Consider the following 27,856-nt stretch of genomic DNA (forward strand, 5'->3'; position numbering starts at 1 on the left):
GACTGTGAGAACTGTTCGTCTGGTGGTCGGTTCCGGTGGCTCGTGCTCGACAGTTTCTGGCTTCACTCCACTGAAGCGCTCGTGCAGGAAGTGTTGCCGCTGTGGGAGCGGAAGCGCAGTGAGCTCATGCCGTAACTCCGCTCGCAGCAGTGCACGCGCGCGCTTCTCTGGAGCAGGTGAAGAAAAGGCGGAGGTGTTCGGGCGGAACTGCGCGTCGGGGACGAGCTTTCTGTGCGGCTGTGGCTGTAGTTCGGGCTCGTTATGGACCAGAGAGACTCGGCGCCTGAGAGCTGGGAGGAGGACGATGTGGAGGCCCAGACCGACACCGAGCTCCAGTCTGCTTTCACTGGCCTCAACGTCAACGCACCAGAGTTTGTACCAGCCTTTGTACCCAGAGGGTCTCCACACAGCACCGGCTCCCACGGTAAACCCACAACACGGACACATCTCAGAGCTGCGAGACAGCTAACGCTAGAGCAGAGGAGGACCGGAGTGGGCTGCTTAGCTTAGCTTAGCTCAGATTAGCTTACCTTAGCTTAGCTGCCACGCTGAACAGCTGTCAAGTGTTTTGCAAACGGTTGAGGTACACGACAACAAACTGCGAAATTTACTGCACGTTTTCATTTCTGTCCTGTATAATTATTCAAGTGTGAAGTGAACCCGGTGCCTTGGAACGTTTCTTGTTTATTGTGTGTTGGGGAAAATGGCCACTACTGGCTCGTGAGGCGGCTGGGAGGCGACGTCAGCTTGTGTGCATGCCAGTGGAGTGACAGTCATGACTTCTGTAGACATCTTATAATTCCCAACTGTAAGATACAAACTTCAGACCTACACTACCGTTCAAAAGTTTGGGGTCACCCAGACAATTTTGTGTTTTCTATGAAAAGTCGCCCTTTTATTTCCCACCATAAGTTGTAAAATGAATAGAAAATATAGTCAAGACATTTTTCTGGCCATTCTGAGCATTTAATCGACCCCACAAATGTGATGCTCCAGAAACTCAATCTGCTCAAAGGAAGGTCAGTTTTATAGCTTCTCTAAAGAGCTCAACTGTTTTCAGCTGTGCTAACATGATTGTACAAGGGTTTTCTAATCATCCATCAGCCTTCTGAGGCAATGACATTGTACCATTAGAACACTGGAGTGAGAGTTGCTGGAAATGGGCCTCTATACACCTATGGAGATATTGCACCAAAAACCAGACATTTGCAGCGAGAATAGTCATTTACCACATTAGCAATGTATAGAGTGGATTTCTGATTAGTTTAAAGTGATCTTCATTGAAAAGAACAGTGCTTTTCTTTCAAAAATAAGGACACTTCAAAGTGACCCCAAACTTTTGAGCAGTAGTGTATGATCTCAAAAATTAGCAGCAATAGAGATCTTGCAGTCACGTGACCGGAAAGTACACAGCCGCCATCTTGTCGGTAAAAAACACAGCTGAATACTGCTGCACTCGTGTACAGAATGGATCGATTTCAACCGACGGACTACACGGCTCATTTTTCTAATGAACAGATAACTAGATATATGTCTAAAATAAACGACCTACAGATTAGTGACCCTTATGGCTTACCGGACAGAGTTTTCACGACCGTGTCAGTGGATATTGAACTGCCAGCGGAATACCCGGACATGCATAATTACCTCATTAACTTTCCCTCGCTGTTCAGTGGCGAAGCACTGCGTGCTTATAAATCTCTGGACAGTTATCTTTACAGAAATTCAGGATTTGTCAGCGACTCAGATGTGGCATCTTGTAAACAAGAAAATAATCCTCATTGGACGGGTAAGTCACTTAAGTATTGAGTATAGCACTGACCAGCCGATTATAGAATAGAATAAGGTAATTCCAGCTGTAATTCCAAATCGTCCGTCTTGTTTACCATGGATCTGGCGTTGGAGAGATAGAGGCTTAGCAGTGGAGATTTGAGTGGCTGTTTTCTGAGCTTAGTCAACAGGCCGGCTCTGCAGCCTCGCTTTTGCTTCCGCTCCCGGCGCCACCTCCTTCGTTTTGCTTCCGATAACAATCCATGGAGACCCCGCTGGTCTCGCTATCTCGTCCGGAATGTTGTGCATGCGATGGAAATCGCTACAAACCGTCATTTTCTGCTGGAAACCAATGTCCAGTTAGTCCATACGGTTGTAGTGGATATTGAAGTCCGGTACAGACGAACAACACACAAAAAACATAAAACGTGCACAGGTAGGGAGAGCTTGTAGCCGCAGCCATTGTAGTAGAATTGTATATAGTAGGGTTTTCCAGAAGAAAAGGTAGAAGTAAAAGCAGAAGTAGAACCAGAAGTAGAAGGCGGAAATATGGCGTTTGACCGACAAGATGGTGTCTGTCACAATCTGGATCGGCTGTGACGTCACATGCAAGTGCTCCATACAGAGGAACACTGTTCTGTATGTCTACATGCCAGATTTTGTTCAACACAGAACACGGCACTGGGGTAGCCTGGGCCCCCCCATCCTAAGTGTGACGCAACACAAGGGCCTGTTGCGAGCTTAAGGCCAATTTATGCTGACAACCCAGTCCTCGCAGACAGTGTTTGCGTAGCCCCCCCACCTTTGCAGACGCTCTGCGCGCACCTCCCAAAAACTGTGACCACCGCAGAAGCCTCGCAGACAGCGCCGCAGACAAGAGGGCTCTGATTGGTCCACTCTACCCGCTGTACACGCACTTCCGCTTCCCTGCTTTCCCAGTTTTTGTTTTCACGACCGGCATTTTTAAAAACACGAGCGAAGATGGAGCAGCATGAAGAGCGATTGATTGAGGAAGTACGTACATCTATACGACTCCAGTTCTAGTCATTATAAAAAAAAAGTTCTAGTCATTATAAGTAACCGGAGGATAAACACTCCACTAACCACACCCACCAACTACTCCTAGCGACTTCGCGCCCCCTTGCGTTGTGGCGGTGAATAACATCGCGCATGCCTATTCCCCCGCTCAACAATAAATTACAACTGTCTGCGAAAAGCTATCTGCGAAAGCCTTGTCGCAAGAGCATGCAGAGGCCTTTAGTCTGGCAAGGCAAGCTATCTCCAGCTCTTCCAAGCTCCCGAAAAATCGGGAGCCAATCAACTTTGAGCATCTCCAACGGCCCTGGGTAGAGGCGTGTTCAAGGCAGTGACTTAGTAGAACTGCGACCGGAAGCCATAGATTGTTTACAGAATCTATGCCGGAAGCGCTTCATTCACTAGAAACATTACGAACATGGAGCAGCGGCAAGCCTTTAACACAGCGGTAGATGCTGTATTGAAAGCATTCAACGGGAAGTTCTCATTGAAAACGGAGCAAAGAGCAGCCCTGGAGGTATTTATCATCTTCCTGTTACTCAAGCAGTTTCCGTCGCGTCACATACGTCAGAGGAAATAGTGATGTGATTGGTTTAAGCTTCGTCACAGCCTTTTCTGGCTTCGACCAGTAGCAAACTGAGGCATTTCAGAGAGGCGGGTCAGCCACGCCTTTGGGAAACGGTTGGGCTTAATATCTTTGCCAGACCAAATGCTCGCAGAGCTTTGAAGTCGCGTTAGCCAGACTAGCACTGGGGTGCCAGAAGGGACTTTTGGCCCCCTGTGAGAGAAATTTCCCAAATTTATATTCTGTCAAGGGCGGTACAGCGGTGTTGTGGTCAGCACTGTCGCCTCACAGCAAGAAGGCTCTGGGTTCAAGCCCAGCGGCCGACGAGGGCCTTTCTGCGTGGAGTTTGCATGTTCTTCCTTCAGCTGCATGCAGCTTGCTAATCGGCATGCAGGTTAGGCTAATCGGTGGCTCTAAATTGACCATGAGTGTGAATGGTTGTTTGTCTCTCTGTGTCAGCCCTGTGATGACCTGGCGACTTGTCCAGGGTGTACCCCGCTTCTCACCCATAGTCAGCTGGGATAGACTCCAGCTTGCCTGCGACCGTGTAGGACAGGATAAGCGGCTACAGATAATGGATGGATGTTCTGTAGAGTCCTGTTTAAGACCCCTGTTTACTTACAGCCTCGTCTCTCACCTCTGATCTGATACCACTCCAGGGTTTCAGGCCAGCAAACAGGGTTCTGAAAAAGTAAAGTCAAATAAGTTTTCTTCACTTTTTCTTAGTCTGTATTTTTTCTTCGTGACTGACTTATCAAAGTGAACTTAATACAGGTTTAAAAAGAAAGAAAGAAAGAAAGCACAACTTTATTCATCACACACTTGTGAAATTCCTCTCTGCATTTAACCCATCTGAAGCAGTGAGCGCACATACATACCCAGAGCAGTGGGCAGCCATGCTAACAGCACCCAGGGAGCAGTTGGGAGTTAGGTGCCTCGCTCAAGGGCACCTCAGCCCAAGGCCGTCCCATATTAACCTAACCGCATGTCTTTGGACTGTGGGGGAAACCCACGCAGACACGGGGAGAACATGCAAACTCCACACAGAAAGGCCCTCGCCGGCCGCTGGGCTCGAACCCAGAACCTTCTTGCTGTGAGGCGACCATGCTAACCACTTGCACCACAGTGCCACCTCTGTATACCAACCAAACTGAGACAATTCAAATATTTGTCCAGATCCAGCTCAGCCTCTCCATTACATATAAAAATTTGGGCTCCATTCCAGCATCTAATAAGAGAGACTTGGTTTTGGGTGCCCTGTGCACCATCACACTAAAATAAACCTCTTTAGTTTGAGCTGACTGAAGGTTGTTTTAGCAGGGAATTATTCAGAAGAGGTATTAGGACTCTGTTTAGTCTTTACTTCAACACAAAACTTGATTTACAATTGAACAGAGTTGAGAAGAGTTTGGGAGCAAAACAGCATTGAAGGAATCCGATTTTCCTGTCAATTTACGAACCAAACACAGAATGACACCATGTTTAACATCTAAAGCAGCTAAAAGACCCGGGGCTCAGTCCAGTTTTCCTGGGGTTTATATTTTTTTAAAGGGAGATTAGCATCGATAGGTTGGGGAAGTTTTATTTAACTTTACCAGATATTAATCACCCACACACATTCAAAGGTTATGACATCTTTTTTAGTGTTTTTTGCACTGCTCTTTTTACATTTATGTACTTTACTTCAGGTTCTGTCTCATTATTTATCATCAACACCCATAATGTCTCTGGAAACTGAGGCGTGGGTCAGTTTATTTAATATCACTAGTCAAATTAATCATTAGTTTAATAAAAATCATTTCTCACTCACATATCTCTCCTTTACGACCACAAAGACACCAATTCTAAGCGACATTATTATATTACAACATTTACAGTCCCAGATGACATCCAAGTCAGTTGTTTTCTATTAATCTCTTACTTTTTTGAGAGTGAAAATACCCGGGGGCTAGAGCCTGAGTGATGGGGCTTATTGACGCCACAGTGTTAGTCACAGGGACTCGACACACCACGCCGCCCGAAACAGAGCCCTTCAGTGGCTTGCCGGCTGACAGCACTTTCACTTTGGCGGGTTTTTTTTTTTTTTAACCGACCCCTGTATTACTGATACTGTCCGGTGTGCCTCCCCCGTGCCTGTTTCAGCCTTTAAATCATCTTAAGTGCTCGAAAAAGCTCAAACTTAATCAGTTTAGCCTATGCCATTGTTCAGTTCCCGCAGAGATAATTACACCACCACACCAGACCGATTAAGCCCATGTTTACATTAGACCGTATCAGCGGATCATCAGATTAACGTTTTTAAAACGATTAGCGTGCACACAGCAACACCAATACACGATTTGCGTGCACACAGCAATACCAATACACGGATACGCTCGGCTCCGCAGGCATCCTGCGCTCCAAATCACTCCGCCCTGAACAGCGAGTGCCCTCTGGAGGGTGCGCACTCCGGCCTTGTGCAGCTCACAGAGCACGCGAGTGAAGTGAACAAGCTGTGATTCGGGACTGAGCTGCTGTGTGTGTGATCCCAGCGCATATCACTTACCACTTGCAAGTGGAAGGATGGCAAGCCTAAAGACAATCATAACTACACAATGGGCAGTATTTGCATCAGTATTTGCAGTATTTTCATACTTTTATACTCTTTAATGAAAGGTGATACAAGGCGGAAGTCCGCGCCGTTTTTCAGCAGTCGTGTCACATGACCAACGCCAGCGAATCAGGAAGGTGGATGTCACCGTGACGTTGTCCAATGAGACGCCAGCTAGAGCTCAGCACAGCGTATCCGCGTATTCTCAATGTTTACACAGCACTGGAGCTGACACAATCTGGATTGAATACGTGGACGCTGGCGGATTCCCGTTTCCCGGCGTTTCCAGGCGTTTTAATGTAAACGGACAGTGCATCCGCGAAGAAAACGAGACAGATACGGTCTAATGTAAACGTAGCCTAAGACTCACTGTGATTGGTCGAAAATTTTGCGCTCGTTTGGTCATTGTGTAGTCTCTTTTTTATTGGTCACAAGCATGGGCTCATTGTTTACACTCTGGCTTCCTGCCGTTTCTTCACTGGGGTTGGATTTCAGCAAACGGAGGGATTTCTAGAAAAGATGACTTAGGATAATGGTGACAAATACATTAGTCACTGTGACGACTGCTAGTTATTTTCTCTTGGTCACTGATGGATTATGTTTGTCAATGACGAGCGCCTGCAGGAACCCTGAGTAATGCCCCAGTACCAGTATTTAGCATAAGATCAGTGCATCCCTACTTGAAGTGATTTTCTGTTCCAGATGGGACTGAATGCTAAATAATTATCATGATTTGTGATTTCAGTCCTATCTTTCTTGTTTGTTTGCTTGTATATAATTTATACAACCGTTAGGTCCGGTCCACTCATTTGATTGTTCAAAAGCGTCAGGCCAAGAGTGCTGATATTTCACATAACCACAGTGGGATGTTTCACTGTGTGTGCAACTCCACTCGTCTGTGTCCTGAATGTAAAATTCCACTTCTTAGTTTTAAATAGTTACTACAGTAGCGTTCAGTGTTAGTGACCTCAATAGTGGGCATGGCAAATGAGACATTTCAGGAACATTTGAAATATGGAAGCACTTTTTAACAAGAACGTACAAATTAATGCAATCTGGTTAGTTTCTTCACCGACATACTGTAAAGCAAATGTGGCTTCTTTGGGATCGGTTTCTGTGAGTAGAGCAAAAATATAGAGAATATTTGGCCATATTGTGTACAAAACATCATTTAATATGAATTTCTTGTGTTTATAACTGTTGTATAAAATCAGTATCGCACTCAAGGTCATGCTGTTGTACTGAATATCAGCACGGCTGAGATTACCTATGGCACGAGGTCGTAGGCCTCAAAACACAGTCATGTTGATGTTGGGGCTGTTTCACAGTCATGGTTTTCTTTTTGAATAACACCAACTAACTCCTAGGTCCAGTGTATATATGCTGGAGTTTCTTATACCTTATCCCAGCGTTTCTCAACCTTTTTTTCAGTCACGGCACCCTTCAGAAGTATGCAAATTCTCAAGGCACCCCCATATAAAATATACGTAGTCATGCTGACCATACGCTGACCCCGGCAGTGATGATGTGATATGGGAAAGGGGGCCGTGAGACAAATTTTGATGATGCATGAGGCGGCGATCTGCATTAGCGTAACGATTGTTTTTTGGAATTTTAATTCATTTAATTTATTTAAATGTTAGAATATATAATTTTTTGACGGCACCCCTAACGAAGCCAGACGGCACCCCAGGGTGCCGCGGCACCCCGGTTGAGAGAGGCTGCCTTATCCTACAGGGACACACCAGCTCTACCTACAGCAGTAATGTCTCTTTTATAAGTTCTGATAAATATGTCTGGAAGAGTAAAATGCAAGCTCAGTTTTGACCTTGTGATCATTTCATTTAATTATTACATTTAGATTTTACTGGTTAAGTTCAGAATTGCATTTTTAGCACTAACTAGGTTTTACTTCAGGACGTATACTTTTCATTCACAATAGAAAGGTATTTAAGTGGAAGTTACATTTTTTGTAAACTAAGCGTCTCTGACTATCCTTTGTCCATCAGAAATCTCCTTTACGGAAAACACTCACCGTATGATGAGGTTGAAAATCTATTTTCTTTTTAAAAAAAAATCTTGTCTCTCTTGAACCGGAATACTCTGTTGTTGCCCAGGAAAAAAAAAAAACAGGACTTGAAACAGATGTAAGACATATTTGCAGCAGAGCTTCACATGTGGTTGAAATGCGAGTTCAGCAAAAAGTGTCCTCTCCGGAAAACCACAAGGATCGTCACCACTTCAGTTGTTGTTATATTCAGTTACCACCATGTACAAACATCACTGCACAGTACTTGGAAAAATTGTACTCAAAATCACATGCGTTACAAAGTGAAAAACTGTTGTATACACTCTTGTGGGCTATAAGAAAGTGGGTCAATTTTAGAAATGCACGCCCAGTCTATGACCTGCAGCTGTGAAATTCTGCGCAGTTAATTTCCATCTCAAAAAGTCATTTTTGGTGGCAGAGAGAGGCAAAAATCTGAGGTTTGATTTTTGGACTATTGTGGACCCGAAAGGTATACACTGATTATGAAACAGCCCTTTCACTATAACCGCACGCCCCCTCATGTGATGTTGCTTAATTATGTTTTAGTTATATTGCACTGTCTGCTGGATGTTTATTTAAATCGCCCTGTAGGGATGGTTAAAACTGAATCGAATTTTATTGAATATATTCACGTTATATGTGAATGTTATACGTTATCCTTGTTTAACAGCAAGCATCTTGTGGTCTGACAACACCAGGCAGTACCATATAGTTTAACATGTATAGTGTTCTCTCTTTAGGTCCAGACACGGTTACAAACATGGAGATTTCAGAATCAGTAGGTAAGTGTGCTCTAACTTTAGCTCTATCACAAATTAAAGTGAACAGAATTCATGGCTACTGGTATTTTTCCAAATTAGCGAATGCAAATTAGAGTACTTGCGTACCAATTATGGTGTTGAAGTAATGTCATTAGTGTTGGTTCAGCTATGTGGAGGCCAGCTGGAGATCGTACAGCTTGGCTCATGTAACAGGCTGTACCCGCTCATGTTTCATGCGTTCTCTCTGCTCGACTCCTGCACCTACAGCCAGGGGCTCAAGCATTCCCATACGGCAGTGTCATGTCTATAAGCAGAATAGCATATTTATTAAGAGTTAATATTGTTTCAGAAATGTAGTCAACGTGAAATTGTAAACTAATATCTAACGAGGTTCGTTATTGTCCAAGACCAACAGCTGTGTGCATGATTATTGACACGGGGACTTCCACTGATCAGTTAATGAACACTTTGCTTAGTGCTGACTTGCAGATGGTCACTTTATCATAGTAATAGTATGATTATGCTGTACAGTAGTTATAATTATCTCTTCGAACAGTACACAGTGCAGTAAGTCCTGAATTGCTAATTTATCCTGCTAACCTAAGGAGTTTACCGGCAAGTGGCCTGGTGGTTAGCGTGTCCGCCTCTCGATCGCGAGTTCTACTCACGGTCGGGTCATACCAAAGACCATCATAAAAAAATGGTGCCCCACTGCCATCTGGCAGGGCACGCTGCAATACAGATGCGAGCGGGGCGTCAAACTCTCGCGGTTACCAGAGGACTAGGCAAGAGGCCAAGGGCTACAAAACGGAGATCGGCGCAGCCAAACGTGCCATGAATGGTGCGGGAAGGACCTTGAATTTAAGGAGTATAAATGTACTTCCTTGGTTTTGGATTTCCCCGATTTTCTCCCTATTTTATGGAGCTGTAGCCGCTATAAAAAGCTCTCCCGTATCACACGACAGCTACCAACTTGGGAGGGTGAAGGCTATCGCGTGCTTCCTCTGAGGCCCCTGATTCTTCTTCTTTTTTTTTTTTCCAAATTGAAGAGGAAAGTGCTATCCGCACACCTTCAACGCACACTGTTGGCTAGTGTCGCTGCCTCTCCTCCCTTCCTGAGACAACAATCCAGTTTTGCTCTCTTGAGCCCCTACCCATGGATGGTTATGGCAATATTGGGATTCGAACTAGCACTGTCCAGATGATGGGGGCAAAGGTGCTTCTGATGCACCACTCGTGAGCCCAGCATAAATAGATTCTTATCTTAAAATTCCTATCTATTTTTGGAGGCCAAGAGAGCAAAATTGGCCATGCTCTCAAGGAGGGAGTGACTGCATACTCCCTGTCCCCTGTCAATTACAGTAACACTAGCCATAATAATATTATGGGCGTTTGTGTGCTCATGTATGCAGTAGTTGTCAGATAACACAGAGGAAAGTGCTGTCATGCCCCCTGGAGGAAAAGATGAGTTCGTTAAGATGCAGTCACTGTCTTAATGTTGCATTAGAGGAAGCGCAAGATGGCCTTCACCCTCCCTGTTTGGTAGCTGTAGTATGATAGGAGAGAGCTGGCTGATGGGTAGGAATTGGTCATGACTAAATTAGAGAAAACCGTGAGCTGGCCTGGTTCTACTTGCAGTTGGGTCATACCAAAGACCATCATAAAAATGGTACCTACTGCCATCTGGTAAGGCACGCTGCAATACAGATGTGGGTAGGGAGTCAAACTCTTGTGGATACCAGAGGACTAGCCCCCCACTGTCACTCACTCACTCACTCACTCACTCACTCACTCACTCACTCACTCACTCACTCAATCCTCTTCTGGGCTTGGTGGTCCTTGAGGCGTTAGGAAGAGTGCTCTCCATCTGGCCCTGTCTGAGGCAATACTTGGGGCTGTATCCAGAGTCAGTCCTCTCTCTTTTAGGTCTCGTTCTATTGTTCTTCGCCAGGTCTCTTTGGGGCGGCCTCGGTTTCTTTCTCCAACTGGCGTCCACTTTAATGCACTCCTTGTTATTGAGTTGGGAGTCATTTGACATACGTGGCCAAGCCAGGTCCATCTGCGGGCTGCAATAGTTTTCTCCAGGGGCGCCAATCCTGTTCTTCTGTGAAGGTCCTTATTTGAAATGTTTGGCCAAAAGATCCCCAATATGCGTCTTAGGCATTTGCCCCCCACTGTAACCCTAGCTATATCATAGGCGAGAGGCCGAGGGCTACTGAAATGGAGATCGGTGCTGCACCCGTGCGCCTCAAAAGCTGATTAGTAGTGGGACAAGAGACTGCCTGGGAAGGCCTGGTGCTGGAGGGACTTTTTTTTTTTTTTAAATTAGAGAGAAAATGGGGGGGGGAGTTCAAGAAAAAAAATCATATCTGTTAAATCCGTCTAGATCTAGCTAACAGGGAATTAAACTGTTTAGTCCTATGTGTCTGTCTGACCATGGATTTCACCGTCATTAAATCTATTTAGTATAAAGCTTATTTAACGTTTGTAAAAGTGCAATTACCTATGCCACAATACACCTTCTGTCCCTGATCCGACTTCACTCTTCTCAAGTACGTCACATTTGCTACCATGCATTTGTAAATTAAAAAAAAAAAGGTCATTTAATTCATTAAGCAACTCTTGCCAGAGCAGTGACTGGTCCACGTTGCTAACAGTTTAACTTGTATTTCTGTTGTACGGTGCCATTACCCAACACCCACACTCACACAGACCTGCTCTACAGGTTGAAACACAGTGGTTGTTGTATCTCTCAGCTCACATGTCATTTATCTGCTTAATTATTCTGGTTTACTGCAGACAGAGATGAAGCTTTATGATCAGCTGTCTCCTCAAACAGCAAATCTGCCAAATGTCAGCTTGTAGTCGTGAAGCGTATTTCGAATGAATTTGTATCTCCTTTCTGTTATTTTACAGCTTATGGGTCTTTTTCTTTTTATTCACTTTTACTCTGGTGTCAGCTTCTTTTTTTTTTTTCCTTCTTCACCCCAGTAACAAGACTGTATATGCAAATGGATAGGAGTTTGGTTATAAAACTACAATAACAAATCAGTAAACAGAACCTATTTACTAAATGTTTAGGATGCACAAGAATGCCACTGTGGCAAAGTAGCAGAATAACCTCCAAAATCTGTGTACCAACATACATGTACAGTGTCTTGCAAAAGTATTCATCCCCCTTGGTGTTTGTCCTGTTTTGTTGCATTACAAGATGGAAATAAAATGGATTTTTGGAGGGTTAGCACCATTTTACACAACATGCGTACGACTTTTAAAGGTCAAAATTGTTGTTTTATTGCGACACAAACAATAATTAAGATGAAAAACAGAAATCTGGAGTGTGTATAGGTATTCATCCACTTCCATATGAAACCCCTAAATAAGAGCTGGTCCAACCAATTCACTTCATAAATCACGTAATTAGTTGGTTAAGATCCACCTGTGTGCACTCAGTGTTACATGATGTGTCGCATGATGTCTGTATGTATCAACCTGTTCTGGAAGGACCCTGACTCTGCTACAACTAAGCAAGCAACATGAGAACCAAGCAGCACTCCAAACAGGTCAGAGACAAAGTTGTGGAGAAGTATAGATCAGGGTTGGGTTATAAAAAAATATCCCAAGCTTTGAATGTCCCAGGGAGCGCCATTAAACCCATTACAGCAAAATGGAAAGAATATGGCCCCACCACAAACCTAACAAGAGAAGGCTGTCCACCAAAACTCACAGACCAGGCAAGGAGGACGTTAATCAGAGATGCAACAAAGACACCAAAGATCACACTGAAGGAGCTGCAAAGATCCACAGCAGAGATGGGAGTATCTGTCCATAGGACCACTCCACAGAGTGAGGCGTTATGGAAGAGTGGCCAGAAAAAAGCCATTGCTTAAAGAAAAAAAAAAAAAAGTGTTTGGAGTTTGCCCAACAGCATGTGGCAGACTCGCCAAACACGTGGAAGAAGATTCTCTGGTCAAATGAGACTAAAATTGATCTTTTTGGCCATCTTGGGAAATGCCATGTGTGGTGCAAACCCAACACCATTCCTACAGTGAAGCATGGTGGTGGCAGCATCATGCTGTGGGGATATCTTTTTTTCATCTGCAGGGACAGGAAAGCTGGTCAGGACTGAAGGAAAGGTAGATGGTACTAAATACAGGGCAATTCTGGAGGAAAACCTGTTTGAGTCAGCCAGAGGTTTGAGACTGGGACGAAGGTTCACGTTCCAGCAGGGCAATGACTCTAAACATACTGCTAAAGCTACACTGGAGTGGTTTAAAGAGAAACATTATGTCTCGGAATGGCCTAGTCAAAGCCCAGACCTCAATCCAATTGAGAATCTGTGGCGTAACTTGAAGATTGCTGTACACCAACGCAACCCATCTAACTTGAAGGGGTTGGAGCAGTTTTGCCTTGAGGAATGGGCAAAAATCCCAGTGGCTAGATGTGCTAAGCTAATAGAGACATACCCCAAGAGACTTGTAGCTGTAATTGCAGCAAATGGTGGCCCTACAAAGTATTGACTTTGGGAGGGTGAATACCGATGCACACTCCAGATTTCTGTTTTTTTTTTCATCTTAATGTTTGTGTTACAATAAAACACAAATTTTCACCTTTTAAAGTTGTAGGCATGTTGTGTAAATCAAATAGTCCTAGCCTCCCAAAAATCCATTTTAATTCCAGCTTGTAATGCAACAAAACAGGACAAACACGAAGGGAGATGAATACTTTTGCAAGACACTTATATTACAGCATAATCTTTAAAGTTGGTGTCAGTGACGTCATCCTGTCTCTTTAGCTGCTGTGGCGAATGGAGAAACAGATACTGCCACAGTGGAGTCATGGGAGGAGAAAGGTGAACCAGATGAGGTGGAGGCAGAAGGTGGGGCGATGGAGGAGAGTGGACCAGTGAGGGAAGAAGCCCAAGAGGAGATGATGGAAGAGGATGAGGAAATGCCCGCTCCTAAATTGCCTCCTTCGCTTCCAGATGCCCCAAAGAAGGAGCATGTTAACGTGGTGTTCATTGGCCATGTGGGTGCGTCTGTAACATTGCCTTCATAGCAGCCACTTAATTTCCCCAATGTTATTAGAGTTCTTGTTTCAAGACCATTTTATCTTATTGTGTTCTGCTTCCATTTTTGTTTTAGATGCTGGAAAGTCAACAATTGGTGGACAAATTATGTGAGTTATACAGTCTTTTGCTTTTTTTTCTGTTTAAACCATGTTAATTAATTTAGTAAGTCTGTAAGGTATTAATTCCAAGCTTTTTATTTCAGGTATTTGACTGGCATGGTGGACAAAAGGACCCTGGAGAAATACGAAAGGGAAGCAAAAGAAAAGAACAGGGAGACATGGTAAAATGCTTTATCGTGTCATTTAGGCAGACTTTATTTTTTGTGTTGGCTTATTTTATTTAACATGTATGCTAATATGTATAGCATTTGTTGTTCAGATATATCATAGCTGCTCAGTTACATCTTTGTACTAATATTTGAATAATATTTCTTTACAGGTATCTCTCTTGGGCTTTGGACACAAACCAGGAGGAGAGAGACAAAGGGAAAACGGTAGAAGTAGGAAGAGCATATTTTGAAACTGAGAAAAAGCACTTTACCATCTTGGATGCCCCGGGCCATAAAAGCTTTGTGCCCAACATGATTGGTGGAGCCTCACAGGCTGACTTGGCAGTGCTGGTTAGTTTCTTACCACCCTCGATATTTTACTGCTGACAGCTTGGTGCTGTATTTCTGCTGCTGTGTGGGAGGAGAAATATCAAAGTTGTTGTGAAAAGACTGAATAGGTTGTTAAATATGTTCGGTCTTTATCTTCTTTCAGTAAAATGTCATGAATGGACACTTTGCTCACTTTTGTTGCAGCAGGTTATTGATTTATAGACACTGAAGCTGATGGATAAAGGTTATCACATCTTTTTATGTTTTTCCATCCACTTTTTTCAGTCTCATTCTGAATAGGGTTTATTCTTTTTTTTTTTTTTTTTTCTTTTTTTAAATTGATGTTTATTTATTTTAAATGCTACCTTGCCAGGTTATCTCTGCCAGAAAGGGTGAGTTTGAGACAGGCTTTGAAAAGGGCGGTCAGACCCGTGAACATGCTATGCTGGCCAAAACAGCTGGAGTCAAACACTTGATAGTCCTTATCAACAAAATGGATGATCCCACGGTAAACTGGAGCTTAGATAGGTAAATAAAGCATGTTTTCATTTCAACAGTGAAATTAGAGACATAGCTGCATAAACTGAATAGTAGAGTTCATTTTATTGTACATATTTTACTGTGTTTATGGCCATTCAGCGGCCTTTTACTAAAACGGCCGTTATCTGCAGATATGAGGAATGTAAAGAGAAATTAGTGCCATTTTTAAAGAAGGTGGGCTTTAATCCAAAGAAAGACATCCACTTCATGCCCTGTTCTGGACTGACTGGAGCCAACTTAAAGGAATCTTCTGAGATGTGTCCGTGGTACACGTAAGTGACGCTTGTAACACTTTTAATTTTCAATGTGGCACAGTAAACAAGTGGATTCAGATAAAACTTAAATCTTGGACACCCCAACTAAGGCACCATCTATTCAGAAGTGATGCCACTCCTGTTCATTTCATAAGAACATGTTTCAGTTTCTCTGTACTGTACGGTAAACTCTCATCAAATCAGTGTTGACAGATGTAGTGTTTCATGCAGTAATTATAGTAATAAGCAGAATATTAAATTTTTATCAAATAACACAATTTCCAATTTATGAACTCCCTCTTTCCATTTCAGGGGGTTACCATTTATTCCACATCTGGACAGCTTGCCAAACTTCAACCGATCAAGTGATGGTCCCATCAGATTGCCTATTGTAGACAAATACAGGGTAATGCAAATTTCTATATTGAAATACTTGTGTACTGTAATTTAAACACCATAAATACAGTGGTGCTTGAAAGTTTGTGAACCCTTTTGAATTTTCTATATTTCTGCATAAATATGACCTAAAACATCATCAGATTTTCACACAAGTCTTAAAAGTAGATAAAGAGAACCCAGTTAAACAAATGAGACAAAAATATTATACTTGGTCATGAGTGGCAAAAGTATGTGAACCTCTCGGATTAGCAGTTAATTTGAAGGTGAAATTAGAGTCAGGTGTTTTCAATCAATGGGATGACAATCAGGTGTGAGTGGGCACCCTGTTTTATTTAAAGAACAGGGATCTATCAAAGTCTGATCTTCACAACACGTTTGTGGAAGTGCATCATGGCACAAACAAAGGAGATTTCTGAGGACCTCAGAAAAAGTGTTGTTGATGCTCATAAGGCTGAAAAAGATTACAAAACCATCTCTAAAGAGTTTGGACTCTACCAATCCACAGTCAGACAGATTGTGTACAAATGGAGGAAATTCAAGACCATTGTTACCCTCCCCAGGAGTGGTCGACCAACAAAGATCACTCCAAGAGCAAGGTGTGTGATAGTCGGTGAGGTCACAAAGGACCCCAGGGTAACTTCTAAGCAACTGAAGGCCTCTCTCACATTGGCTAATGTTAATGTTCATGAGTCCACCATCAGGAGAACACTGAACAACAATGGTGTGCATGGCAGGGTTGCAAGGAGAAAGCCACTGCTCTCCAAAAAGAACATTGCTGCTCGTCTGCAGTTTGCGAAAGATCACATGGACAAGCCGGTAGGCTATTGGAAAAATGTTTTGTGGACGGATGAGACCAAAATAGAACTTTTTGGTTTAAATGAGAAGTGTTATGTTTGGAGAAAGGAAAACACCGCATTCCAGCATAAGAACCTTATCCCATCTGTGAAACATGGTGGTGGTAGTATCATGGTTTGGGCCTGTTTAGCTGCATCTGGGCCAGGACGGCTTGCCATCATTGATGGAACAATGAATTCTGAATTATACCAGCAAATTCTAAAGGCAAATGTCAGGACATCTGTCCATGAACTGAATCTCAAGAGAAGGTGGGTCATGCAGCAAAACAACGACCCTAAGCACACAAGCCGTTCTAGCAAAGAATGGTTAAAGAAGAATAAAGTTAATGTTTTGGAATGGCCAAGTCAAAGTCCTGACCTTAATCCAATCGAAATGTTGTGGAAGGACCTGAAGCGAGCAGTTCATGTGAGGAAACCCACCAACATCCCAGAGTTGAAGCAGTTCTGTATGGAGGAACGGGCTAAAATTCCTTCAAGCCGGTGTGCAGGACTGATCAACAGTTACCAGAAACGTTTAGTTACAGTTATTGCTGCACAAGGGGGTCACACCAGATACTATAAGCAAAGGTTCACATACTTTTGCCACTCACAGATATGTAATATTGGATCATTTTCCTCAATAAATAAATGACCAAGTATAATATTTTTGTCTCATTTGTTTAACTTGGTTCTCTTTATCTACTTTTAGGACTTGTGTGAAAATCTGATGATGTTTTAGGTCATATTTATGCAGAAATATAGAAAATTCAAAAGGGTTCACAAACTTTCAAGCACCACTGTATAGGCTTGATCTTGTGTGTATGTGTTGAGACTGTCCTTAAGTTTGAAAATAACATTCTGGTAAAGACGCGTGTTTAACCACACTTTTTTTTTTTTTTCCGACCAAAAGGTTTCAATAGCCCTACAGTGCATATCTGAAAGTAGAACATGTGATCAGTTATGTAAACATTATCAAACATTTTATAGTGTTCAAACAGTGAACTGGATTCTGATAGCTGGAATAGATGTACTGCTTCAGTGAACAGCGTGGCCCAACAGCAAATCTAAAAATGCTTCCTGGCCAAGTTTGTCACTTTCCCATCATATCACTCTATCTATGAAAGTAAGAGGCATTTCTCTGGAGGTTATCTGTTGGTAAATAATGAAATACAAGTTTAGTATATTACTACTTGAAAGCAATCTCAGAGAGTGAAGTAGTAAGCATGAGACACAGTAAGTTTGTTGTAAAAACAGCAAATAATCATTATTAAACACAATCATGACAACTTTTTTTTTTTTTTTTAAATCACTTAGTGAGACGGCCTTTCAATTTAATAAAATCGGTGAAGTTTAGTTCTCTCTGAAATTTGGTCTTTGTGATCTATGTTTATTTCTGTAATATCTCTCAAAATATCCGGCCATTCTGTGGCTGGGAAGTTATTTAATTTAAGGGGATTCCTGAGCAAATAATGTGCATGAAATCACTCGCTTCATGCAGTCAAGCAGACAGAGGAAATGTGTGTGTGCATTCCTTCTTCTTTTGGGTTTTATGGCAGCTGGCATGCACAGTATTGCATTACTGCCATTCACACGGCACATATTTGCATCGATGCTGCACCGATGTATTTTGTTGCAATATATCTTACACCGGTGTAAATTTTGTGGAGCATTCACACGTCACAAACCTGCTTACTAGAGAGAAGCGTGTTGGCACCGGTGCAGCCCCACTTGCGTTCACACGGCAGTTTTTGCGGCCGTGCTATACAATAGTAATAAGGCCAAAAAAAAAGTGTGTTTCCGGTTACGTAGATTTCAAAACTAGGGTTGGTAGGCAGGCATTTTTTTTTTTTTGAATTTTTTTTTTCAAGATGGCTGCCATAACCTATATTTAGACAGAAATAATTTCACAAAATATAATGAATTTCTTTGCAGGTCACCCGAGTTACCACCTTCTGATGAATCTGATGCAGCATGAGACACCTTTTAACATGAATTTTTCTGTAAACATAACAGCTCAATACACCATGAGAGAGAGAGAGAGAGAGAGAGCAGCCCCGCCCCTCTCTGCTCCCTGAGTGCAGCTCATCGCCTTGGTAACGGTGCAGGGAAAAGACACAATATAACAAGCAAAGAGCGCTTTTTCTCAGAGTTCCCTCTCCTCGAACAACGCTGATTTACACGGAAACGAAAGGAGCTATTCACAAAATTCTTTCACACTGAGTGCTACAAGGCTCCCATGAACACATTAATGTATTTTTTTTGGTCCCTAGTGTAAAAAATGTGGACACTAGAGCGAGTTAAAAACAAGTGACTTTTCTGATTTTGCAGTAAAAGCGCTGCCACGTTTATAATGCGAGTGTATGGGAGAGCGCGGCTGTCCTCTCCTTACTTTCAGGCTTCTCATTCAAAAACTGTAAATCCTATCGCTCAGGGAGACACTTGTCTTGATTCACACAATGTGTGACTACAACTTTTGAGAAAATTGTGTGTAGAGTGAAAATTGTGGCTGAGAAAACAGTTTAAATGAGAAAGTTAGAGCTTTTTTTTCAGGCTGCCTACACTCTAAACTCCTGAGCGCCGCTGGTGTGTAACGCCATAGACACCCATTATAAAGCCGGAATTTCTCCAGATTTGCTCATGGTGTTTGATCTGTGACTGATCAAAAAGTATAGAACCTAGCAAAAAAGTTGAATGCCAGATCCACACAGGAGAATTTTGTCTCCGTTTTCAAGTTTGAATCATGTCTCTAGGTGAAAGACAAAATAAGCGTTATCTCTGCTTCTGTTCCCTCCGACGGCCCCGACACACTACTGCCTCTGCCGAGTGCGCGCGCATACCGCATGTCGGGGCCGTGGACGAGTTACTCTCCCCTGATCAACGAGTCTGCGGGGAATTTGTGGTTATTATCGGTACAAACAGCGCGAATCACAACTTAAATGAGTGCGGTTCAGTTTGACATTATTGTCAGTCCGTTAGATAAACATTTAATTTTATTAAAATCGAAAATTAATATTTAGAGCCTGTGGGCTACAAAAATAAGTCATTAAAGTAGCCGGCTGGACTTGTGTAGTCGGCTGTATGGCCGGCAGCCGGCGCTTGTGGAAAGCCCTGATTTTCCCAGTGAGTGAAAAAAACTTGCAGTTCACACAGTTGGGTTATATGTAAAAGTCGCGACTGGGAAAAAAACGAAAAAAAAGTTTAGGGTCAGTCGGGTAACCGGAAACACTTTTTTTTTTTTTTTTTTGGCGTAATGCGGAAATGAAATATGCGCATGCGTGAAAATGTTCTTCCTTTTCCCGGTTGTCATGGCATCACCAAGCGCCGGGAAAACAATGTGGATGAAGACACCAGTGTTGCTAGATACTGCTGACGTTTTCCAGCCCAAAATATGTTCAAATCCGCCAAAATGCACTTAAAACCACCCAATCTGGCAACACTGGAAGACACGCAGTTCTGTTGTTGATATTCGCCATTTTGGAAGCGCAAAATGCCAGGATGCAAATTATGCAATGCCCATATGTAATCAACTCTCCTCACGCATAGTGAGTCTACCCCTGTAGCGTTCAGACTTCCCATTTTTTTATATCGGTGCTGCCCCACAAACTAGCATTTACTCCGGAGTAAATTTCTTAAACCACCTCACGAGCAGGGTTAGATTTGCACCAGTTTAAGCAGCTTTCAGGGGCTACACCGGTATAACTTTCTACCGTGTGAACGCTCTACCGGGACAGCCCCGGTGCTACACCGGAGTAAAAGTTGCCGTGTGAACACCCCTTTTGACCGTGCACTGATAGTTACATCATTCTGTCGCTGCACGGACAACTGAGCACCCCGAGGTGCTCGCTGACCGCCGATATTTATTAGTTTGGTCCTGCGTTGTCTTTTCTTCTCACTTTGTTAGTGTAGTCGGTCTTTCACATTGCCTTCGCGTCCTCCATTTTCCTCTCCTGTTTCAAATTTGGATCCCACAATGCCTTGCACAAACTGGGAAAGCCCACCACGTGATGCATGACATAGTGTCTTGAATTTGGTCATGGTGAAGCAGGAAAATATAGCAGAGAATTTAGGGCCACGTGACCCTCACATCACACATCACATTATCTCTAGCCGCTTTATCCTTCTACAGGGTCGCAGGCAAGCTGGAGCCTATCCCAGCTGACTACGGGCGAAAGGCGGGGTACACCCTGGACAAGTCGCCAGGTCATCACAGGGCTGACACATAGACACAGACAACCATTCACACCTACGGTCAATTTAGAGTCACCAGTTAACCTAACCTGCATGTCTTTGGACTGTGGGGGAAACCGGAGCACCCGGAGGAAACCCACGCGGACACAGGGAGAACATGCAAACTCCGCACAGAAAGGCCCTCGCCGGCCCCGGGGCTCGAACCCAGGACCTTCTTGCTGTGAGGCGACAGTGCTAACCACTACACCACCGTGCCGCCCCACGTGACCCTAAATTCATTAATTGTTCTATTTAAAAAATAAATAAATAAATAAAATTGGAAGTCTTTGATTCGAATTCAGTAGCTTTCGGTCCACTAAACAGAAATAATTGGGTGTCGGGGGGAAAATTCTTTTTACAACCTATACTGGAAAAATCTGAAAGGCAGTCTACCTTTAATGGCTTTTCAGGCACTGTCAAATGTGAAAATAAGTAGTTTGAGTAAGAGTTCTGCCTTTTTTTTTTTTTTTTGTGACTCAACCTCAAAAGACCATATACATTAAAGGTTGACGGCACTAGGTAGGATGTTATACCCTATGTGGGGAATTTAGGATGTTCCCTCAGTAGAAGGCGGTAACTTGTACATCACCGTGAGTACATAAAATCACTGCACTTCTACTGTGGATTTTATGCTTGTATTATGGTAGTGAGGTGATTCCTGCTACAGATATTATAAGGATGATTCTGTGTGACCTGCATTTCACATTTTATAGTAATTAATCAGCCTTTCAGATATTACAATCACAGGCTTTTGTCATTTTCTGTGCAGGACATGGGCACTGTGGTTCTTGGCAAACTGGAATCAGGGACGATTAGTAAAGCACAACAGCTTATCATGATGCCAAATAGGGTAAGACTATATGAAGCACTACAACACTGAAATTCTGTTTTAAATGAAGAATGCGTGTGGCTGAAATGTGGTGTGTGTGTGGTGTTTTCCAGCACACTGTAGAGGTGCTGAGCCTACTGTCTGATGATGTAGAGACAGATGATGCAGGGCCTGGAGAGAACCTGAAGCTACGTCTCAAAGGCATTGAAGAAGAGGAGATTCTCCCTGGCTTCATCTTATGCAATGCAGAGAACCTCTGCCACTCAGGGCGCACATTTGACGCCCAGGTAGAGCGCCGATTGTAGATGTTTACTGTACAAGCAGCTTCTGATGGTTTTCCCTCATTCCTCGTCGTTAATGGATTTTTTTTTTGTTGTTGTTTTACAGATTGTCATTATTGAACACAAATCCATTATATGTCCAGGTTATAATGCGGTCCTCCACATCCATACCTGTATAGAGGAAGTGCAAATAACAGTAAGGAACTGTTGGCTTTCTCCTTGTTGCATGTATGATATGCTTTTCTGTATTTGTTATATGATAACTAGATATTTCTGCTTAAAGGCCTTAATCTGTCTGGTGGACAAGAAGACAGGAGAGAAGAGCAAGACGCGTCCCCGCTTCGTCAAACAAGACCAAGTGTGCATTGCCCGTCTCAGAACAGCAGGAACGATCTGCTTAGAAACGTTCAAAGACTTCCCGCAGATGGGTCGTTTCACTTTGAGGGACGAGGGTAAGAACTTGGATCAATAAATCCTTCGAGTCTGTGTTCTGCACACACTGGAATGAGATTGCCCAAAAATATTGCTTTGTTAAGTAGAGAATAATATTTAAATTATATTTTTATACTACTGATGCTATCTTTTCGCTAATTTTGATGTTTAAAGGTGGACTGCCTTTCAGATTTTTCAAGTATAGGTCATAAAAAGAATTTTCCCCGACACCGTTATTTTTGTTTAGTGGACTGAAAGCTACTGAATTTGGATCACAGACTTCCAATTTAAAAAAAAAAAAAAAATTAATAAAACAATTAATGAATTTAGGGGGACGGCGCGGTGGTGTAGTGGTTAGCGCTGTCGCCTCACAGCAAGAAGGTCCGGGTTCGAGCCCCGTGGCCGACGAGGGCCTTTCTGTGTGGAGTTTGCATGTTCTCCCCGTGTCCGCGTGGGTTTCCTCCGGGTGCTCCGGTTTCCCCCACAGTCCAAAGACATGCAGGTTAGGTTAACTGGTGACTCTAATGGCCCTTTTCCACTACCTTTTTTCAGCTCACTTCAGCCCGACACGGCTCGCGTTTCGACTACCAAAAACCAGCACGACTCAGCTCGCTTCAGCCCTGCTTAGCCCCTAAAACTCGCACCGTTTTGGAGTGGGGCTGAAGTGAGCCAAAGCGAGCCGAGTGGGGCTGGGGGCGTGAGCAGACACTCCCCTGTGCACTGATTGGTGAGGAGGAGTGTCCTCACATGCCCACACACGCCCCGCGAGCACGCTGGGATCTGTAAACACCGCAAACCCGGAAGGAGAAGAATTACGAATTACGAGAATTTCTGAAGCCTTATGCGCCTCGCCTCATCTATACGCTCTTGCCAGTATCTGTCCGCGTTGTCGGTGACAACAAGCCACAGAACCAAGACCAGCAACACTAACGACTCCATGTCCTCCATGTTTATTGTTTACTATTCGGGTTGTGAGACTACCGCTTAAAAGGTCACTGATGTCACTGTTTGCGCTGCTTAACGACATCACCTGACGTCCACCCACTTTTGCTAACTCCACCCAATGTGTCCACCCACTTCCAGCCAGCACGGTTCAGCGCGGTTGTAGTCGAAATGCAACTCCAACAGCCCCGCTCAGCCCGACTCAGCACCGCACGGCTCAGCCCGACTCGGCCACGTTTGTAGTGGAAAAGCGGCATAAATTGACCGTGAATGTGAGTCTGAATGGTTGTCTGTGTCAGCCCTGTGATGACCTGGCGACTTGTCCAGGGTGTACCCCGCCTTTCGCCCGTAGTCAGCTGGGATAGGCTCCAGCTTGCCTGCGACCCTGTAGAACAGGATAAAGCGGCTAGAGATAATGAGATGAGATGAATTTAGGGTCACGTGGCGCTAAACTCTCCACCATTTTTGCCTCCTTCAACATGACCCTGTTCAAGATACTACATCATGTATGACGTGGTGGGCTTTCCTCGTTCGTGCAAGGCATTGTGGGATACAAATTTGAAACAGGAGAGAAAAATGGAGGGCGTGAGTGTGCGAACGAAACGTGAAAGACTGACTACAGTAACGGAAAGCGAGAAGAAAAGACGTTATGTTGCGAAATAAAGGAAACGCAGGACCAAACTAATAAATAGCAGTCAGCGAGCACCTCTGTGCGATCAGTTGTTCGTGTAGCGACAGAATGATGGAACCGTCAGTGCACGGTCAAAGGTAAACCTGTAGACGGCAGCAATGCAACACTGTGGATGCCAGCTGTTGTAAAACCCAAAAGAAGAAGGAAAAGGTAAACATGCGCACATGGACTTCCTCTGTCTGCTTGATTGCGTGAAGCGAGCGATGTTATGCACATTATTTGCTCAGGAATCCCCTCAAATTAAATAACTTCCCAGCCACAGAATGACCTGATAGTTTGTGAAATATTACAGAAATAAACATGGATCACAATGACCAAATTTCAGACGGAACTAAATTTCACCGATTTTATGAAATCGAAAGGCCGTCTAGCTTTAATTGCTTTTGGAAGTTTTGATATTACTGTAAGACGGGAATCTAGCTGTAATGATTTCAAACAATTTTTAAGATGAACTTAATATTACTCATGTATATTTTTATATTACATTTATTACCTCCGCCAAGGAGGTTATGTTTTCGGTAGGGTTTGTTTTTGTTTGTTTGTTGGTTTGTCTGTTAGCAACATTACGGAAAAAGTAATGAACGGATTGCTCTGAAATTTTTTCCAGAGGTGTGACTGGGCACAAGTAACGATCCATTAAATTTTGGCGGTGATCCGGATCACCTTCTGGATCCCGGATTTTTTTTAAAGGATTAATTTTTTCCCCATTGAAATGAATGGGCGCGCGACGCAAAAAACAGATTTTTCCTTCTGTAGGCCAAACCGTAAGGTGTAAAGTCGTGAAGCTTGGTACACTGATAGAGGAGTGGACCCTGATTGATTTCATCAAGTTTCATGTTGGTACGTCTCACGCTCTAGCGCCACCAACTGATCAGTCTTGCATGCGTTCATGCACGTAACTTTTGATCCGTGTGTCTGATTTTTCATAAGTCTGGTACCGTTGGAATCATTGGAGCTAGACGATTCCAGCGCACCCTATGACGTCATTCTCCGCCTCATTAGATTTTCCGCCATTTTTAATTTTGTCCAAAGTGAAGGTAGAGTGACCCTGGCCGCACGTTTTGTCCGATCATCACGAAACTTGGCACACATGATCTCCGGTCCATGCCTAATGAATGGTATTCGTTTCGCTCTCGTATGTCGAAGCGTTCGCCCGTGGCAGCCAATCAAAATCGATGGCGAAGCCACCAAACAGGAAGTGAGCTCATGTCACGGAAACGCTTTGATGTATCAAGACCATATTTAGTGGCATGACTTCAGACACCATCCAAACTACCATCATCAAATATGGTGTCATTTGGCCACTAGGGGGCGTCACAATTAGCAAAAACATATTTTGGCTCATATCTCAGAAACGCTTTGACGTATCAAGACCATATTTGTTGATGACTTTCGGCACCTGTTCATGTACCCTCATCAAGTTTGGTGTCATTTGGCCACTAGGGGGCGCCACAGTGAGCAAAAACGTGTTTTGGGTCATATCTCTTTACGGATTTAGAATTACATCTAAATTTCCATGTTAGTGATGCTCTGGGATGTCCCTGTAAAGAACCTTGCCAGCCTGTCATCTCCGTATGAGAATCCGCCTTGTGTCTTGGCCAAACTTTCGCGTGTTGACACACAACTTGTCGTGTGGGCGTGCGGTCGCCTCTCTTGCCGGGCCGCCATGGCGGCACACCTGAGCAAGCACACTTTTTTTCGCATTTTCTCTGGAAATGCATTCTAGTTATTATTATTACCTCCGCCAAGGAGGTTATGTTTTCGGTAGCGTTGGTTTGTCTGTTAGCAACATTACAGAAAAAGTAATGAATGGATTGCTCTGAAATTTTTTCCAGAGGTGTGACTGGGCACAAGTAACAATCCATTAAATGTTGGCGGTGATCCGGATCACCTTCTGGATCCCGGATTTTTTTTAAAGGATTCTTGGCGGAGGTCTGCGCTCTCCGAGTGCTTTTCTAGTTTTATATTATTTACAAATCTTTCACGCTTTAGTTTTTGTCTAATTTTATATTCATATTATTTGTTTATTAAATAGATATGATTTATATATGTGCAGAAACTCTCTGAAAAACACTATGGTGATGAGATCCTCCTGTTTATAAATAATTAAAAAAAAAAAAAACTAGTAAAGCACTCGGAGAGCGCAGACCTCCGCCAAGAATCCTTTAAAAAAAATTCCGGGATCCAGAAGGTGATCCGGATCATCGCCAAAATTTAATGGATTGTTACTTGTGCCCAGTCACACCTCTGGAAAAAATTTCAGAGCAATCCATTCATAACTTTTTCCGTAATGTTGCTAACAGACAAACAAACAAACAAACCAATGCTTCCGAAAATATAACCTCATTGGCGGAGGTAAAAAGGGATGATAAACTGAACGTGTGGTGAATGTAGTTGTTCATGAATGTGTCAATTCTCTCTGCAGGTAAAACGATTGCTATTGGCAAGGTGTTGAAGTTGGTGCCAGAGAAGGACTGATTCCACACCGAAGGACTGATCTCTGCTGCCCTGTGGATTAGGAGGAAGGATGCAGCGACCTACCAACCGGATTCCTCCAGTCTGCTCTGTTCTCTTATAGTGGATAAAACTAAGAGAAATATTTGAAAAAGGACAATATCAAAACGACAGTATGTTTTAAGAAGAACAATATTGCAGAAAAAAAAAAACAGCTCAGTGTGACGGCTTTCTCATATTGAGAGCTCAGCTATGCCACTCGTGTAGCCGAATTTTAAATCCAGCCCATTTCCACAGGCCCATATTCAATGACAAAATGGATGCAATCTTGTAGACTATTGGCTTTTTAACTGCCCTCTTATTTGAAGGATTAAGCCATTCCTTTGTTAACTGTCCTGAAGCAATCCGAAACTGACAGCACACGCAGGTTATCTGAAAGCACGATCTCAAATGTTCATTGGGGTCAAACTTGTATGGACAATTATAGATTTGTAATTGGGTCACTGTATCAGAAAGTGATCTTTTCAGCCCCGGTTCTGAAGCCTATCCCGACCAGCACTGCACTGATACAGCATCCGTGTATGAAATCTGTCTGTATCATTGCTTTCTTTTCAGAGCCTGTGTTTATACAGTTTCAGACTGCTTGAGGACATGAGCACAGGAACAGCACGGAGCCTTCCAAAGTTATGTTAAAGCTTTGGTAATGTCTGATTTCTCTTTGCATATCTGATATGTTTCTGGTCTTCTCCTAGATCAGATCTTTAGTTCAGCCTTTTTGAAATCAGTACAGTTGCGATATGGACTATGCGCATGCAGTTCAGTAAATGACTAGCTTTTTTTTTTTAAATAAATGCACAATTTCAGTCAAATATCAATGATCATTGTAGCCAAAAGTAAACAAAACTAAACAGGATAAGGATTATGCACACAGTAACTAGTCATTGCTTATCCTATAAAACTGTACTTGAATTTAAAAAAAAAAAAGTGTAATGTTACAGCTTCTCACACTACTCAGCATCTGATCCAGTTTTACATACTTCTGTGGCGATGTCAGCATTAACTATCCAACAAAATAAAATCACCGATTTGATCCTTTCATCTTTCTTGTTGGCTATTTTTATGCATATTGAATTAATTTTATATCCCTAATCGGATGCGTTCATCTGTTAAATCCATTTGGCTTTGGGCCAAGATGCTGATTCGCTTAAATACAGATGAATGACAAATCGAAGTGTCTTCGTAAGGCGCTGGGCCGCGCCACCATGAACGCAATCTTTTTCATATGATGTGACGTTAATTGATACTCATCCCGCTGCGCTGCTGCCACAGCAGCTGATTTGTATAACTGCATGAATGAGCAGGTGTTCAGGTATTCCTAATTAAAGCGGTCTGGGAACCAGTTGCAAACTGGGTTTCAGAGAACAATCCCCTAACAGTCGGGGTACGTTTTCTGAAACACCCTGGATTAATGTAAGACTACATTCATTATCTATACCGCTTATTCATCAGAGTCATGGGGGAAGCTGGACCCAAT

General features: G+C 43.2%; 1 protein-coding gene across 2 annotated transcripts; it reads left to right on the plus strand.

Moving 5' to 3' along the window:
* gspt1 (G1 to S phase transition 1) lies at positions 1-27,420 on the plus strand. Of its 2 annotated transcripts, XM_060939681.1 has the most exons (14): positions 1-424; positions 8,751-8,792; positions 13,567-13,803; positions 13,916-13,949; positions 14,045-14,122; positions 14,281-14,461; positions 14,814-14,968; positions 15,112-15,252; positions 15,547-15,640; positions 21,463-21,543; positions 21,636-21,809; positions 21,910-21,999; positions 22,087-22,255; positions 26,294-27,420. In XM_060939681.1, exons 1-14 carry the CDS (start codon positions 262-264, stop codon positions 26,344-26,346), a joined length of 1,692 nt encoding a protein of 563 aa, XP_060795664.1. In that variant the 5' UTR covers positions 1-261; the 3' UTR covers positions 26,347-27,420. The 2 variants fall into 2 exon arrangements, with proteins under 2 accessions (XP_060795664.1, XP_060795665.1); XM_060939682.1 differs by lacking the exon at positions 8,751-8,792.
* Positions 27,421-27,856: the final 436 nt, after the last annotated feature.

The sequence above is a fragment of the Neoarius graeffei genome, chromosome 14 (assembly GCF_027579695.1).
Source record: "Neoarius graeffei isolate fNeoGra1 chromosome 14, fNeoGra1.pri, whole genome shotgun sequence".
Taxonomy (NCBI): domain Eukaryota; kingdom Metazoa; phylum Chordata; class Actinopteri; order Siluriformes; family Ariidae; genus Neoarius; species Neoarius graeffei.